At 39.8% G+C, this 16,964-nt stretch overlaps 1 protein-coding gene across 1 annotated transcript in view; it reads left to right on the forward strand.

The window, feature by feature from the left end:
* AIPL1 (aryl hydrocarbon receptor interacting protein like 1) overlaps positions 1-16,964 on the forward strand; it is a 121,471-nt gene that overhangs the window by 25,807 nt on the left and 78,700 nt on the right. The window contains exons 2-3 of the mRNA XM_069761263.1: positions 4,092-4,244; positions 5,067-5,174. Of these exons, the coding sequence (XP_069617364.1) occupies positions 4,194-4,244; positions 5,067-5,174 (159 nt within the window). The 5' untranslated portion in view covers positions 4,092-4,193. The remainder of the gene's footprint in view (positions 1-4,091; positions 4,245-5,066; positions 5,175-16,964) is intronic.

The raw sequence follows: 16,964 nt of genomic DNA on the forward strand, positions 1-16,964 counted from the left end.
CGTTCAGGATTGCATCAGGATTTGGTCAGGATTTTATGTCAGTATTTGTAAGCCAAAACCAGGAGTGGGTGATAAATACAGAAGTTGTGCATATGTTTCTATTATACTTTTCCTCTAATTGTTCCACTCCTGGTTTTGGCTTACAAATACTGATGTAAAATCCTGACCAAATCCTGATGCAATCCTGAACGTGGACACATACCCTAAAGGTTTTCTGAGAAATTTGTTTGGTGTACTAATTTATGCTGATCACATTATGTGTATATAGCTCTTTCACAGATAAGTCCAGCTATACCTTTGTCTAGACAGTCAGTTCTTAAATTGATGTGCAAATTAGTTTGAAGGCCTATTGTAGATCTGATACCTTCGTCACTCCAGCTCTATTCACTGCTTGTTATTTTTTTGCATCACCATATTCTGAGAAATGTACATTTTTTTTAATTTTTCCCATGATAGAGCTGTGATTAAGGTTTTTTGGCACCCTTTTGGTGTACGTAACATTTTTCTGTAGCAATTTGTGTTTTTTTTTCACAATTGTGGTAAAAGTTTTAAGTAAGTTTATTCTTTGCATCTTTACAATCGCAGTGATATCACTTTATATTATATTTGAGTTTCTCAGTGTGATGAAAAAGTTTTTTTTTATTTTTTTTTTATTTGTTTTACTTTGTTCACTGCATGAGTTAAATAATCAAACAGTTTTATATTTTGAGTCATTCCAGACGCTGCAAAATTAAATGTTTACTTTTTTTTGTTAACTTTTGATTTTATATAACTGAATTTTTTTTTTTGTATTGAAATATTTTTCCTTTCTTTTTTCGTACATTATTTTTTTTTTTTTTTTTTTTTAAATTTATGCTTTTTATTAAATTGAACTGTCTTTAGCCTTATCATTGGAAAGGAAAACTTTTTATAAAGGATTATACAGCTTTTCTGATGTGGATTTTTAACAGAAGTACACCATCCTCATCCGGTCTAAAATATTTATTTAATAATCCATGCAGTTTGTATTGTTCAATTGGTGACACTGACAACTCCTTCTTATACACATTTTTGCTATTTTTAAATATTTTTGCAGTAAGGCTGGTGCAGGAATTGAATGCCACCATTGCCATATGTCATTTGTGAACTTTCTTCCCTCATAAATATTCCACTACCAACAGTGAGTGGTGTTCTTGAAACATCAAGCCATTTAAAAACTACATCAACTCACTCACAAAGTGGAAGACCATGTAAAGTTCAGGATAACTGTATGCCGAGCATAATAGTGAATAAAAGTCACCAACTCTCTGCTGACTTTATACCTGCAGAGTACAAACCTCCTCTGATGTTAACATCAGCACAAAAACTGTGTATCAGGAGCTTCATGGCATGGGTTTCCATGGGTGAGCATCCACGTGGAAGCCTTATGTCACCAAGCACAATGCCAAGTGTCGGATGGAGTGGTGTAACGCTACCACCACTGGACTCTGGAGCAGTGGAAATGTGTTTTGTGGAGTAATATATAACTCTACTCTGTATGGCAGTCAGATGGAAAAGTCTGGGTTTGGGAAATGCCAGTAGAAGGTTACCTGTCAGGATCCGTTATGCCAACTGTAAGTTTGGTAGAGGTCAGATAATGGTTTTCAGGAAAATCTTAATGCTTCAGCATACCAAGACATTTTTTGATGCTTTCAACTTTGTGGGAACTGTTTGAGGAAGGCCATTTTGTGTTCCATGGCTAACCTAATGCATTGTTGAGCAAGTTTAATGTGGAAGAACTTGACTGGTAAGTACGGAGCACCGTTCTCAACTCCACTGAACTCTTTAGATGAAACAGAATGGAGACTGCAAGCCATAAGTTCATTCTCTGGCCTCCGTAGTACATGCCTGCACAAGGCAATCTAGCTGTGAAGGAAACTAGGTCATTCAGGAGGTCAGAATTCTTTTCCATATAAGGTCAGGACCATGCAAAAGCTTCATCAGTCACGAGATTAGTGATGAACAGAACTTTTTTCCTGTCACTGGTAAACTGGAGAAGGTTGCATCTGGAAATGGATATGACATTGATTAAGGAACCCATGGTAATGATAATGATCCCCCACTGACCTTTCCAGACAGCGTCATGCATGTGTTTGATTCCAGGCCTGAGCTCCTCAAATCCAAAGGTTTCCTCTGTAATTTAATAATTTCCTTTAGCTGACCCTGATACCTGTGTTTGCAACTTAGAAAATTAATGGCATGTGGCACGAAAATTCTGAAGTTCAGCAACTTGTTGCCTCATCGCGGCTGCAATACACTCAATTTTGTGCGCAAGATTACTCTATTATGGACTGACCTGAGTTGGAGTAGTGGTATTGTAACCACTAGCGGCAGCATCGGCAGGTAGCATATTCAAGAATAGCCAGAAGTCGGTACACAGGAGCAACAGTATAGTTCAGAGGATAGGCAGGTAGCATAGTCAGAAATAGCCGGAGGTTGGTACACGGTAGCTGCAGTATAGTTAAAGTATCAGCAGGTTGCGTAGTCAGGAATAGCCGGAGGTTGGTACACGGTAGCTGCAGTATAATCTTGAGGATAAGCAGCAGGTGGACAGAAACTTGACTAAAGGCTGGGAGCTCAATAATCTCGCATGGAAGGAAGTGCACTGGCAGGTTTAAGTAGGATGTTCAATCAGGAACAACAGAGGTACTAGTATCTGGATTAGCAAGGAACTGTCCAGTGAGCTAAATAGCTCAGGGGGAAGAGATGCCGCCTAGAGCACAAGAGCTACTGGGTTCGATTTCTGACAAGCTGCGTCATATATCACGTTTGAGTAGGGGAGGTGTGAAATGCAAAGGAGTAAGTTATGATCTCCGGGTCTGACTGCACAGAAGATTTATTTGTAGTCTGTAACCATGGAGATGCGTAGATCTGCATAGGAGCTTTATACAAAAAATGTTAGGAGATTTTACACCAAATCTGTAATTCAGAATTAATTATTTTTGTGTTTTTGTAGCAGCAGTGGAACAACAATGATTGCAGATGTTAAAAAAAACCTGTAATATTATAAGCTCTTTATTACAAATTAATAGAACATTTATGCAACAGTTAATTATACAGCCATTCATCAGTGCACTATTTTGTTGTCACTCTGATGTAAGTCTGGGCCGCTGGAGAAGCAGATTTTTCTAGACAAGCACATTGTTCTTGTCAAGTAAAACAAAAGCTGCAACCATTTATACAAATCATTTCTATCTGAGCTGTATCCCATTGTCTTAGGCAATGTTTTATATTATTAAGTAGCAGCTGGAGAGGTTGGTCACCTCTTTGTAACAGCTTTACCCACCTCCCTGTCATTAGAGCGCCACACATATTCTTCAATTGATTGTTTTTTTATTTTGTATGTTCCATATCCACTAGTAGTATGGGGATACTTACAATGTATTTTGTTATAATTAATGGGTTAAATAATTATGTTCAGTACAGTTAATTATACTGATTAAAGGAAATGAGTCGCAAACAAAATAATAGGTTCTGTAGCCATTGAAATTATAGTGCTATGTTCTCTCATTCAGAATAAGAAGGGGAGCTTGGACTGCTTGCACAAAACCAGTGTCTATATAACAAAAACAAAATGCTCAATCCACAGTGGAACACGTCAGTAATAATTTGCACAAAGGTTTTCTGCACGCGTGCATGTCCACCGCTGTACAAGGTATAATTCACTAAATGTCATATCTGCAGGGAATTATCGGGAGGCCTACACGGCAATGAAAATGACATTAGACCATGATGCTTCAGCAATGTTGGGAATGGTGTATGGTAAGTTTTTTTTTTAGCGAACCATCAATCAAATCTCAAAATATTTGAATTCATGTAAAACCGCAAATATCTGTAAATTAGACTCAAAATGGATCATGTGCAAATTGAGCAACTCATCTCTAGACAGTGTCCATGGAAAACATGGACTGCACACAAAAGACAAACACTGACATCAGAATAGGCCTAAGCTAGAATCATATTAATTTCTATGTGTAAGTTAAGTAGGGGCCGAAAGCCTTATCTAAGGGACAGGTGTAAGTTATGTTACCATAACATCCTCGTCAGTTTGACCTCCTGTCCATCTCTTACAGAACCAAACGGAATCTCGACCACCGAGCTACCCTTCTCTTGCTAACGTGGAGGTCCACGTAGAAAGGGAAACTTGTGTAAGTTCAAAATACCTATGAAGAGGTATGGGGCAGCTCAATTTTCATCTGCTGGATTTATCAAGTAGATGGCAAGAGGTAAGAAATATAAAAGTGCAGAGCAAAAAAGATCTTCAGGATACTGGTTCAGTGATTGCGTCACTAGTTCATGGCCACTGGTCTCGAACCTGAGTAGCAGGCCCTATGCCTATCATGATGATGGTCCACGAGGCCTACTAATCATTTCACGAGCAGAAGATGCCGGCTGTAATGAATAAATTCTTTGTGCTCCAATTCAACGAAGACAGTCTACTCGCAAGGCTGCTGGACTTAGGTCCTGTGCATCATTTTGCTCAAATTTAATAATATCAGGATTTTTTTGTCAATTCCAGTGAAAATGAAATAAATGTTGAAGACAGAAATACTCTTTTACCAGGGGCAGAATTGCGAAACTGTAAAAGCATTATATTATTAAATGCCATATCTCGTTTAGATCTGCTAATGACATGCCTATTCTGGGAGGATGCTCGTGGGCATTTCCATTTCCTTAGCAACCTTTTTCTCTACTGGCTTTGACATTAAAGCTTTTCCTTACTCCTCAATCCAACCCAATACATGTAGAAAGTCATTGCCTACATTACCAGGAAGATGTATGTTATTGTAATGGAAATGTAATTTTCTTAAGGATTGCACCAAACCAGGGAAACTTGTCTATGAAGAAAAATGTTCCTATGCTACAGAAATAAAAAAAACTTTTAAAATATTGCTTATATAAGAACAGCGGCTTCCCTCACTAAGTCAGGCAATCTGTGCTAAGACTGTTCAATCCCCAGGTCTTATGCCTTGAAGGCAGTTTCGCAGATCCTTCCTTATCTCTATATAAAGGTTAATCTCACAGTCTGAATCTATTTTCATCCACAGATAGCAGGTGCAATGGAGGAAGCAATAGGTCTGAACAGGGAAGGTGTGAAGAAGCAAATTTATCATGGAGGCACTGGAGACCTGCCTAAATTCCTCACTGGATCGAAGGTTTGTCTTGCTGCTCTGTACATTTGCCAAGTACAAGAGCCCTTGTTAACCTGATCGTTTTACTCTTCTCTAAGTGGGCAGTGAAAAGATTACCGTGTACTAACCATTTATGTGTCCATTCCCTGTAATGTAGTCCTTGTGCAGATTTGGGATTGTGAATGCAACAAAAATGTAACTATTTTAAGATAAACGAATAGAAAAATTGAACACAAGAGAGCGACAGATAGAAAGATTCAGGTTTGCCAATCGTCCATAAAAATAGGGCACTTTTTTTACCCTGTCTGTAAATGAAATTTCAGCCGTCCGTGATCTTTTTTTTGAGGCTGAAGAAACTTATACAGATTATTTTTACTGTAATTATCATTATTTTACAGTGAATAAAACTAATGTCTTTATATGAGAATTATGGGCTGTAGAGTAGACATGTATCACTTATAATCATAATGATTTATTATGGCTTTCCAATGTGTCTGTAAAAATATTGTCTGTGTGTGATTTTTTGATGAGCTGTCCAGAAAAAAAAATAAAAAAGTAAAGTTGGCAAACCATGGAAAAATAGACAATTAGATAACAGCTAATGATTTAAAGGGACTCTGTCACCTGAATTTGGAGGGAACAATCTTCTGCCATAGGGGCGGGGTTTTCGGGTGTTTGATTCACCCTTTCCTTACCCGCTGGCTGCATGCTGGCTGCAATATTAGATTGAAGTTCATTCTCTGTCCTTCGTAGTACATGCCTGCCCAAAGCAATCTTGCCTTGCACAGGCGTGTACTATGGAGGACAGAGAATGAACTTCAATCCAATATTGCAGCCAGCATGCAGCCAGCGGGTAAGGAAAGGGTGAATCAAACACCCGAAAACCCCGCCCCTATGGCAGAAGATTGTTCCCTCCAAATTCAGGTGACAGAGTCCCTTTAATTTTTGTTTTGCGACGTTTTGGGCTTGTTCACATGCTGTATTTTTTGCCATGATTTTTCAGTGCGCTTTTGCTGTAGAAAAAAAAACAAAGCATTTTACAGTAGTAGCAAAGTGAATGAGATTTCTGAAATTTGATGCACATGTTGCTTATTTTTTCCTTCCAGATTTGAACTTTCATGGCTCACTCACACCGCCGTATACATTGGACGAGTGCTATCGGATAGCACCCGGACCAATGTTAGTCTGCGGCAGTGCTGATGACCAATTTTTTTCAGTGACGGAATGTGTCTGTGAAAACAATCTCAGCATGTTTCAATTTCACTCCAAAATCGAATGGATACGAGAAAAAAATCAGGTGCCACACATAGCCTCAATATAGTATCAGAAATTTATGGATACATTACAATTCTGTAACATAGAAAACTGTAAATGGTCGTGTAAGTGATTAATAGCTGCTGAGTAAAAACATGGATTGTATACGGATGACAAGTGGGCAAATTATTGTACCACTTTTCTGATTGTTTATACTGTCAGGTGATCCCAGCATCAAAGCGTTTTTCAAATCTGCCGCATGGCAATTCTTGTAGAATTTTTTTGTGCTTTTCACTCATTGAAATGAATGGGAAAACATATACCGTATTTTCTGGCGTATAAGATGACTGGGCGTATAAGACGACCCACAACTTTTCCATATAAGATATGGAATTTGGGATATGCCCGCCGTATAAGACGGGGGTCATCTTGTACTCCCAGTCATCTTATACGGCGTGTGGTTCCCAGGGTCTGGAGGAGAGGAGACTCCAGACCGCTCATGTGACCGCGACGTCACTGAAGGTCCTTCAGTCACCGCATTCTGAGGAACAGAGTGAGACGCTAGCAGCGGTGACAGCCAGGGCCCGTCCGAGGGTGAGTATATCCATGTTTTTTATTTTTATTCTTTATTTTTAACATGAATATGGATCCCAGGGCCTGAAGTAGAGTCTCCTCTCCTCCAGACCCTGGGAACCACACGCCGAAATGCAGGATCGCTCCCTGCACACGTCGTACCCGGCGTATAAGACGACCCCCGACTTTTGGGACAGTTTTTAGAGGTCAAAAAGTCGTCTTATACGCCGGGAAATATGGTAAGTAAAAAAGTATTTTGTGCAGTGTTTTTCCTGCCAATACTACGCCTCCAGAAGAAGAATCATCGAAATGCGCGTAGGGGTTGGCTCAGGTCTCGTGCCGTCCTTGGGTAAATATGTGCTGAGCTTTCTTTATGATTTACTGTCTGCATTTCGTTAGGACTATTGGTTGGGCGGTTCCTATTAGGATTCTAGTATTTATAGGGTTTAGTCCCTTATACTATTATATGTAGCCCTCACTTGTTTGTCCTTAATGTTTGCAGAGGCATTTATACTTAGTACTATGCATATGGGAGATTCTCCCTTTTAGATATGCTCACACGTATGCCCTTTACCACGCTTTTGTGGATATAGATTTATGGAGCCAATTTTTTGCAAAATTTCTATTTATGGGTGACACGTGACCTGGTGTTTTTGATCGGAGGTATTTTTTGTCATATTCTGTCTCTATGATGTATTACAGTCTAAAGGTTTTTTATTGTTATTAACCTAATAAATTTATATACTGTTTGAACTATACATTCATTGTGACCTGTCTTGATTTCTGGGAGGTCTTTGAGTTAACTTGTACACGAATGTGTTCTTGTTATTTATATTTGGACTAATATGTTTTCACTGTTGTTTGCAGCAAAAACATCTGCTGCAAAATACTAAACATGTGAACATACTCTTTGGGTGTTTTTCTCTTTTCTTTCTTTTTAAAATGTTTAAGAAATGTATATATACCGTGGGGAAATTTTTATTTAATCCATTTAATGCAATGGGTCCATGTGGTGTCTGATAAAACAATTGGTTAGCGCTCATTTCACACACACAGTGGAGAAAATAAGTATTTCATACACTGCCTATTTTGCTAATTTTCCCACCTACAAAGAATGGAGAGGTCTGTAATTTTTATCGTAGGCACACTTCAACTGTGAGAAACAGAATCTAAAAATAAAAAACAGAAAATCACATTGTATGATTTCTAAATAATTAAATTGCATTTTATTGTATGAAATAAGTATTTGATCACCTACCAACCAGCGAGAATTGTAGCTCTCACAGACCTGATAGTGTTTCTTTAAGAAGACCTCCTTCTATGCACTCATTACATGTATTAATTGTGCCTGTTTGAATTCTTTACCTTTATAAAAGATACCTGTCCACACTCAATCACACTTCAACCTCTTCATCATGGCCAATGCCAAAGAGCTGTCTAAGGACACCAGGAACAAAAATTGCAGACCTGCCCAAGGCTGGGATGAGCTATAGGACAATAGCCAAGCAGCTTGTTAAGAAGGCATCAACTGTTGGCACAATTATTATAAAATGAGAGAAGCACGTTATGACTGTCAAGTTTCCTCAGTCTGGGGTTCCATGCAAGCAAACTTCATACAAAGAAGAAGCACAATCCCACCAATCTTGGTATCACCTTCAACCCGAGCTTCAGCAACTTCCAGTGCAAAACAGAAGTGTTCAACTCAGGGAACAGTTCACATTGAACAGGCTGCAGCTTCCACACAGTTCTTTGCAGCTCCAACACACAGACTGCTCAGCTTTCCTAGCTAACTCATGCAGACTCAATTCAGATAGAGACCCTGACAAGTTCCTCTCCCAGCTACAGCTCTCATTTTGGCTGGTCACTCACCAGCAGCACATTCGACTCAGCATCCAGCAGACTGACACACTCAATGAACACAGACTTTTGTTCTTAGTCAATGCAAGTCAGGTGCATCTAATCAAGATCTGCAGTGCTAAGATTTAATTCTAGCTTTGCTACACTCCTCTTTGGCTTTTTTGCATTTTTACTCTGGTTTAAGCACTGAGTAGGCCTCTGATGTCATGACACAGTCATAACTTCACAGTGTTGCAAGATGTGTCGTCTGAGGTGCTGACAAGACATAGTGATGTCAGAAACCTACTCGGGCTCAGGAGCTGAGTGAAAATTCTGGTGGAGCTGAAGACGATGGTGTTGTGTGTGCAGTCCTGAAGGAAAGAGCAGGTCAAAGGGAGAGCACATACATCTGCGGTGACAAGACAGGTGAACTGCGACTTCAGCAAAACAGTGGCAAGCCACAGCTCACCTAAACAGGTGAGCTGCGGCTGGCCACCATATTTATGAAGTTGCATGAAGAAAATCATAAAAACTTAGATTCAGGAAGATCCCAAGTTTTGGTAAAACTTGAGGCAAATTCAATTTACATCAAACCTACTTCCTCATTTCTAATATTGAACGCGTAAACAGATATGTAGACATAAATAATAGATTACTTCACAATGCTTCAGCTATATGGGCTCCCTAGTTTACAATTTAGGGTGCTCAGAGTATAATTTGACAAATTTACTAATCCTATCTAATTTTTAGAAAGTTTTACTCAGACTAGACAGTCTGAAAATGCATTAAATTGAACACAATAGTTCATGCAGGATAATAAATTTGGCAAACTGAAAGTTTATCCTAACATTACTCCAAATGTTGGTGGCTCAATTTACATCAGAGTTGTGCATTACAATTTTAGCTCATTCCTTGTCACGTTGAGCTGCATTTTAAACCTTTTAATTTTCCAGTGAGGTGCAAAAAGTGTGCATGAGATGTACATCAGTTTATTGGGGAAAACTGAGACAGAATTCTGGGGAATTTAGCTTAGGAAATATTCCCCAATATATTCAAACACAAAGTAGCACTCCATATAGATAGAGCAGATATTTAATATTTGTGTTCATGTACCCTCAGTTATTGCAGTATATCAGACTGTACGCATAGCAATACATCATTAACACAGTAAGAACTGCTTGGCACAGCTTGATCTTTTGCTGCTCAGTATGTGTAACCAGGGATTTGAGTGGCATTAGCTCTCAGATTACACCCCAGCAGATGGTGACACATTTAATGACAACTGTAATTAATATTTTATTGATTAAATGTGCGTAGTAGGAGAAGCCTAATCAGATATTTTCTGCAGAAAACACAAAAAAAGACAAAGCAAATGAAAAGATGTTAGGAGAAGAATAGGCTGCTCTGAAAGCACCAGCAAATATGATGTTGCAGATACGGGCTGCATGTGAGTCTCTGATTCTACAGAATGAAAGGAAAGAAGGTCAGAAAGTACATAGGGTTATTAGTCAATGTATCCATGGCATTGGAATGCTTTGAAATACATTTGCTTCAACCTCATTCATTTTGCTAAGCAGCGAGCATTAGGAAATCTGAACCCGGGTGAACCATAAGGTGGGAATGTTGGGTGGAAAACTTTTGAAATTTATTTTGTGGTTAAAAGATGCATTGACAAACGGGTTTTAACTCATTTGTTGACTTATCATGTGGCATGTTGAAACTAGACAATGATTGGTACTGATTGTTAGTTCGGCCAAACATCTGCCAATGTAAAAGGGCCTTCAGTAGTGATGAGCGAGTATTCTCGTTGCTCGTGTTTTCCCGAGCATGCTCGGGTGACCTCCGAGTATTTTGGCGTGCTCGGAGATTTAGTTTTTGTCCACACAGCTGCTTGATTTGCAGCTTCTGGACAGCCTGAATACATGTGCGGGTTGCCTGTTTGCTTAGGAATCCTCACATGTATTCAGGCTGTCAAGCCGTCGCAAATCATGCAGCTGTGTCGAGAAAAACTAAATCTCCAAGTACGCCAAAATACTTGAAGGTCACCCCAGCATGCTCGGGAAAACCCGAGCAATGAGAATACTTGCTCATTGCTAGTCTTCAGTTCTGTAAAAATAAAGTGATGACTACATGCCGAAAAAATGGTCATCATGTGACTTTGAGTCCGCAAACCACATATGAGCAGTTCCATGAAGACCAACGGCATGGACAAATGGAGCGGAGTCTTAACTGTGTATATTACTCACTGTTAAGATTCACAGTGTTACACCCACTTGGTAATTTAAACCCAGTTAATGTGTTTTCTTATATAGCAGAACTGAATCAAGAGCGTCGGATGAGTGGCTTACACCTTCCTACAAATCTAGTTCAGTCCATGCTGGAGGAAGATTTGTGTTGTAGCGAATGACACCACCACTTGTCATGAAATTGACCAACGCAAGTCACTACGCCACCGTGCCACCCCAGCTCTGCCCACTTTATCGGAGCTGGATGAAAATGGCTTCAGAGCACCAAAAGTCGAATAATTTTAATGCAACCGCCATTTTTGTCAAAATGATGCGGCTTTTCTAAGCTTTTTATGGCAGAATACTGAAATAAAAGCTTTGATGTTTCGGGGCCTCTGTGTAGCTATCAGAGCTCTGACTTGTACAACTATATGTTCATTACTTGGCCAGGTAAGTTTTGTATTCCCTGGAAGTAAATATTACAGAAATCTATTTAATAACTGCATGTAGAGATCTTATAAAAGTGGAAGGAAAACAAAGTGTATAGAAAATTGTCAGTTCCTCATGTCAGTCTGCCACAAATGCCTTTTTATGGTTATTTAGGATACAAGTATTGGTATTGGACTCCTTTGACTTGGTATACAATTTATCTATTTGGGAATTATACCATAAATATTAAGAACACAACCTTATTAGAAAGGCAGCAGGGATAGAGCCTGTGATTAAATGCTAAAAGCCAAAGTAAAAGAAATAAATATGATTGTCAGGTACTTTGCGACAGAATTGTTTTATACAAACGCACTCGGAGGATTAAATCTCAAATATGTTTTTCTTGATCTAACTTTTAGAAGAACTAAGTCAGCAGATTTCCTCAGTTAATTAGGCTACAACAAAAATGAAATAACTCCCCGGTTCCCTTGTATTTTAATTGTATTTCATTGCCAGTGTTATATAGGCCCTGGGTGGCAGCACACTGCTACAAGGTGCAATTAATCTTGCTGTGTTTATAATAATAAGTGCTAAAAAAATTAAAGGGGAATTTAGCCAGGCCTAGATTTATATTCCCTGCCCCCAAGACCTCTATTTCAATCGCTACCTACATTACTAAATCTCCTAGCGTCCTAGCTCTGTGTATGAAATAAATGTAGAGAGATGATCAAAATTCAGGTCTTGTTTAAAGAGAAATTCCCAAATGGCAACAGTAATGTTATGTATAGTGGATGTGCCAAAGATGCCTGATAGATGTGGATCCCTCCTCTGGGCCGTTATCTTTCTTTAATGATCCTATTTGTGTGGAAGTTTGAAAAACTGACAAGCTGTATTGCTCATCAATTTTCAGAACTCCTATACAAAGGAATGGAAAGAGAAGAACCTGCACAGCCACCTCTTCATTCCTGGTGAGGTGTGCCAGGAGACTACAAATAGATGTAGGTACCTGCTGACAGGCTGGCATCTATCTAATATTTATGGCATATCTTGTCAAAATGCCATAATTGTCCCAGATGGAAATAAGCCTTCTAAGCTGTTTTTTTTTTTGCTTTCAGAAATCCCCTTCCCCAGGCAGTTATTCACATCTCCGACGAGACTTCCTACGGTGATGTCCACTCCTGTCACAAGGCACTGCCATAGTCATTCTGCAAGTGACTCTGATGATGGCTAAATGTCAGGACCAGAAGTTTTGGGCAACTCATGGTCTGTCCCATCACTGAGAGTAGAGTGCCTTGGATATGTAGTGTTCATCAGTGGTTAAGGGTGCTAATCAGCTCCCTGCTTTGGCCAATAGGGTAGTACCACCGCTTAATAAAACTTTCTGCTGTGTGTTGCCAACTATAGTTTTATTGGCCTGGTTCACACTTTACATACCTCGATCATAGCTCCTGTTGTTCTTGTGCCTTTTCCTTTTATAGACCTCATCCTGTTTCCTGACTATTCTTCTACCTTCTGATTTTGTACCTTGACTTCCCTCCTGGATCTGACTCGGCTTTCTAGCCACTTCTGCCATCCTGCATCACCGGCCAGCAGCTGACTCTGTGGCCCCAACCCAGTGGTCCCTGTGTAAGTCCAGATCCCTGTACAGATGGTAAAGGGTGAAGTCCAGGTAACCCCAAGGATCTGGTAAATGGAGTTGCTTGTGCTAATTCTCTCTGTGGTAACCATTTTTAAAGCTGTCAGGTGATCCCTATCAAACTTGGCTTATATTTGCTTAAAAAAAAATCAGCTACTCGACCATAGTTGCTGAGCTCGCTGAATGGCTGCAGCTCTGACATCACATTGACAGTGCTGAAGCTTATTAGTTACCTGAAGAGCTCTGCCTGAGTGGAGGGCATGAGCCACACTGATTGACGTGATGTCGACAGTGCTGCAACCAAGACTGCAGACAATAATAGAGGATGGGCGCAACAGTGGAGACTTAGAGCTGGACCCAAGTAGGGGAGGAATAAAGCACTGTTTGTTTTATTAAAAAACAGTCTTTAAAAAAAAAAAAACTAACAAACCGTACCCGAGGACAGAGTTTTTCTACCAACTGGAATACCCCTCTAACCTTTTCCCTACCCCTGTTTCATAATATCAGATGCTCTAGATGACTATTGTAACTATCAGGCTATGTGCACACGTCCAGAAAGTATGCCGAAATTTCTGAGGTTTTCCGCAGGATTTGCTGTGGATTAAATGCTGCGTACGGCCGCAGCGTCCAATCTGCAGCGTCCTGATGTTACAGCATAGTGGATTTTATGAAATCCTGTCTTCACTATGCGTGCAGGGCCGCATCAGCCGGCCCTGCGTATCCGGACATGTGTCTTGCCTTTATAGACCGCAGCATGTCTATTTATCTCCGCCTCTGCAAGATAAATAACCCAGTCTATGAATACGATGCGGTGATTCCACATGTGTTCAATGAACACATCCGTAATCACCGTGTGTACAACAGTGGGCGGCGCTTTGGGTGGAGCGAGGTATCCGCTGCATCCAAAGTGTAGAACTTCCGGACCGTGGAAACATACCCTTACAATGATCCTCAGCAAATTACTGATGATCCCTATGTTCCCAACAATGAAACTCATAGTGATTAGATTATTTTTAGTGGATTCTTGTTAGAACGGATTCACACATCTGACATTTATTGTCCTAATATTAACCATGATGTTCAGGCTGACTGAGGGTCTCCTGACCCATATTCAAAAGCCTTATAGGCATATATGAGGCTGTGGAGTTCAGGCAGGAGACCCTCAGCTAATCCGGACATAGCAATCTGTGCAGGGATCGTAAATGTGAAAAACACCTAATAATGAAGACCGTCATTACTGGAACTTGCTAAGTGAGAATAGGTTGAAGTACTCTTCCGTAGTAAATGTGACACTTCGAAGTATATGCATAAACGTTTATCCTTTTAGAGATGAATCTTTAATTTGTTGTAAACTAAATATACTTCCAAACTGAAAACAAGCTGAGGAACAAGAGTTTAGAGAAATTTAGGATCATCGATACACAGCCACAAGTGATAAACTCGTATGTCATTGAATAGAAATCTTGATTAGTTTACTAATAATGTTCAAGACCTCTAAAATAATGGCCTAACATTATCACATAAGAACATCTGAAATAATCAGGGAGAACGGAACTTACAATACAGAGATAAGAAATATAAAATGATTTTCCGCTAGTTCAAGAGTAATAGCTCAGTGCAAAGTATAGAAGATACAGAGATATAGTTCCAAATGGTGTAATTGCACAGATGCCACATATATTTATGAGAGCAGTAAATCACTGCAGGATCTCAATGGGGATCAGCAGCAAATAGTGAGGGCCCAACAGTGGCGCTTCCTTTCTTAATTCGTAGCGCAGTCTGTTTTGCCATAGTGTAAAGTCCACAAAACTCGATTGTTTCTGTTTATGTATCAAGGCATTAACCCCTTCATGACCTTGGGATTTTTCGTTTTTCCGTGTTCGTTTTTCACTCCCCTCCTTCCCAGAGCCATAACTTTTTTATTTTTCCATCAATTTGGCCATGTGAGGGCTTATTTTTTGCGGGATGAGTTGTACTTTTGAACGACTACATTGGTTTTAGCATGTCGTGTACTAGAAAACGGGAAAAAAATTCCAAGTGCGGTGAAATTGCAAAAATAGTGCAATCCCACACTTGTTTTTTGTTTGTTTTTTTTGCTAGGTTCACTAAATGCTAAAACTGACCTGAAATTATGATTCTCCAGGTCATTACGAGTTCATAGACACCTAACATGAATAGGTTATTTTTTACCTAAGTGGTGAAAAAAATTCCAAACTTTGCTAAAAAAAAAAAAAAAAAAATTGCGCCATTTTCCAATACTCGTAGCGTCTCCATTTTTCATGATCTGGGGTCGGTTGAGGGCTTATTTTTTGCGTGCCGAGATGACGTTTTTATTGATAGCATTTTGGTGCACATACGTTCTTTTGATCGCCCGTTATTGCATTTTAATGCAATGTCGCGGCGACCAAAAAAACGTAATTCTGGCATTTCAAATTTTTTTCTCGCTACGCTGTTTAGCAATCAGGTTAATGCTTTTTTTTAATTGATATATCGGGTGATTCTGAACGCGGCGATACCAAATATGTGTATATTTGATTTTTTTTATTGATTTATTTTGATTGGGGCGAAAGGGGGGTGATTTAAACTTTTATATATTTTTTATTTTTTTCACTTTTTTTTTTACTTTTGCCATGCTTCAATAGCCTCCATGGGAGGCTAGAAGCTGGCACAACTCGATCGGATCAGCTACATAGCAGTGATCTGCTGTTCGCTGCTATGTAGCAGAAAATCAGGTGTGCTGTGAGCGCCGTCCACAGGGTGGCGCTCACAGCTACCGGCGATCAGTAACCATAGAGGTCTCAAGGACCTCTATGGTTACCATTCTGAAGCATCGCCGACCTTCGATCATGTGACGGGGGTCGGCGATGACGTCATTTCCGGCCGCCCGGCTGGATGCGGTGGTTAAATGCCGCTGTCTGCGTTTGACAGCGGCATTTAACTAGTTAATAGGCGTGGGCAGATCGCGATTCTACCTGCGCCTATTACGGGCACATGTCAGCTGTTCAAAATAGGGGCTTCTGACCTCGGACGTACTATCCCGTCCGAGGTCAGAAAGGGGTTAAAATATTTATTTCATTTTATCTGTGCATTATAATTTTCAGAAATGTGTAATTTTTATAATTATTCTTTTTGGTGTTACACCCCTTTACGCCGCCTCAATGGGCAGAGGGTCTGGTAGTTGTCACTAGTTGCTAGGAACTCTAGAGGAATGCAGGAGGGTCTTCCTCGTATGCCTCAGGGGTCGATTCAGGAAACTGCTATCTACGCTCCATACACACTCGCAAGAGATGCAATTTACAAAATTTAACTTATATTCATTTATAGGGGATAAATGGTGAAAAATGCAGAGGGGATAACAAGGAACAGCAATACAAATGATACCACAAACTCAGAAGATATGTAATTCCCCCTCAATTGTAAAGTGATGCGGAATATCTTAGCGCTATATAAATAAAATTATTATTTTCTTAAAGGTACAGGATGTGCTTTGCAGTGGGCCTAGATGCTAAGTATAAACCTTTCCCTTTAAGTGATTGCTGACACACTCCTAACTGATAACACTTAACCAACAAATGACTTCAGCAATGCAAGTATTAAAGGGAATGTGTCACCCCCCGGGAGGTATATGACCTATTAATATGGGCATATAGGTCATACAAATGTTACACTAGTCCTACCTGTCTGCCTCATATTAATGGTTTTGATGCTGAAAAATGTTATATTCTGTCTTTATGTTAATGATTTCATCCAGGCTCCAGGGCATGCAGTATCTGGAAGAAATCCCTGCCACCTCTCCTCATTGTAATACTACTCCCCCTCCCATGTACATTAGTTCTGGGGCTTTAATCCTGCGCCCTGCAC

Source organism: Ranitomeya imitator, chromosome 3 (assembly GCF_032444005.1).
Source record: "Ranitomeya imitator isolate aRanImi1 chromosome 3, aRanImi1.pri, whole genome shotgun sequence".
Lineage (NCBI taxonomy): Eukaryota > Metazoa > Chordata > Amphibia > Anura > Dendrobatidae > Ranitomeya > Ranitomeya imitator.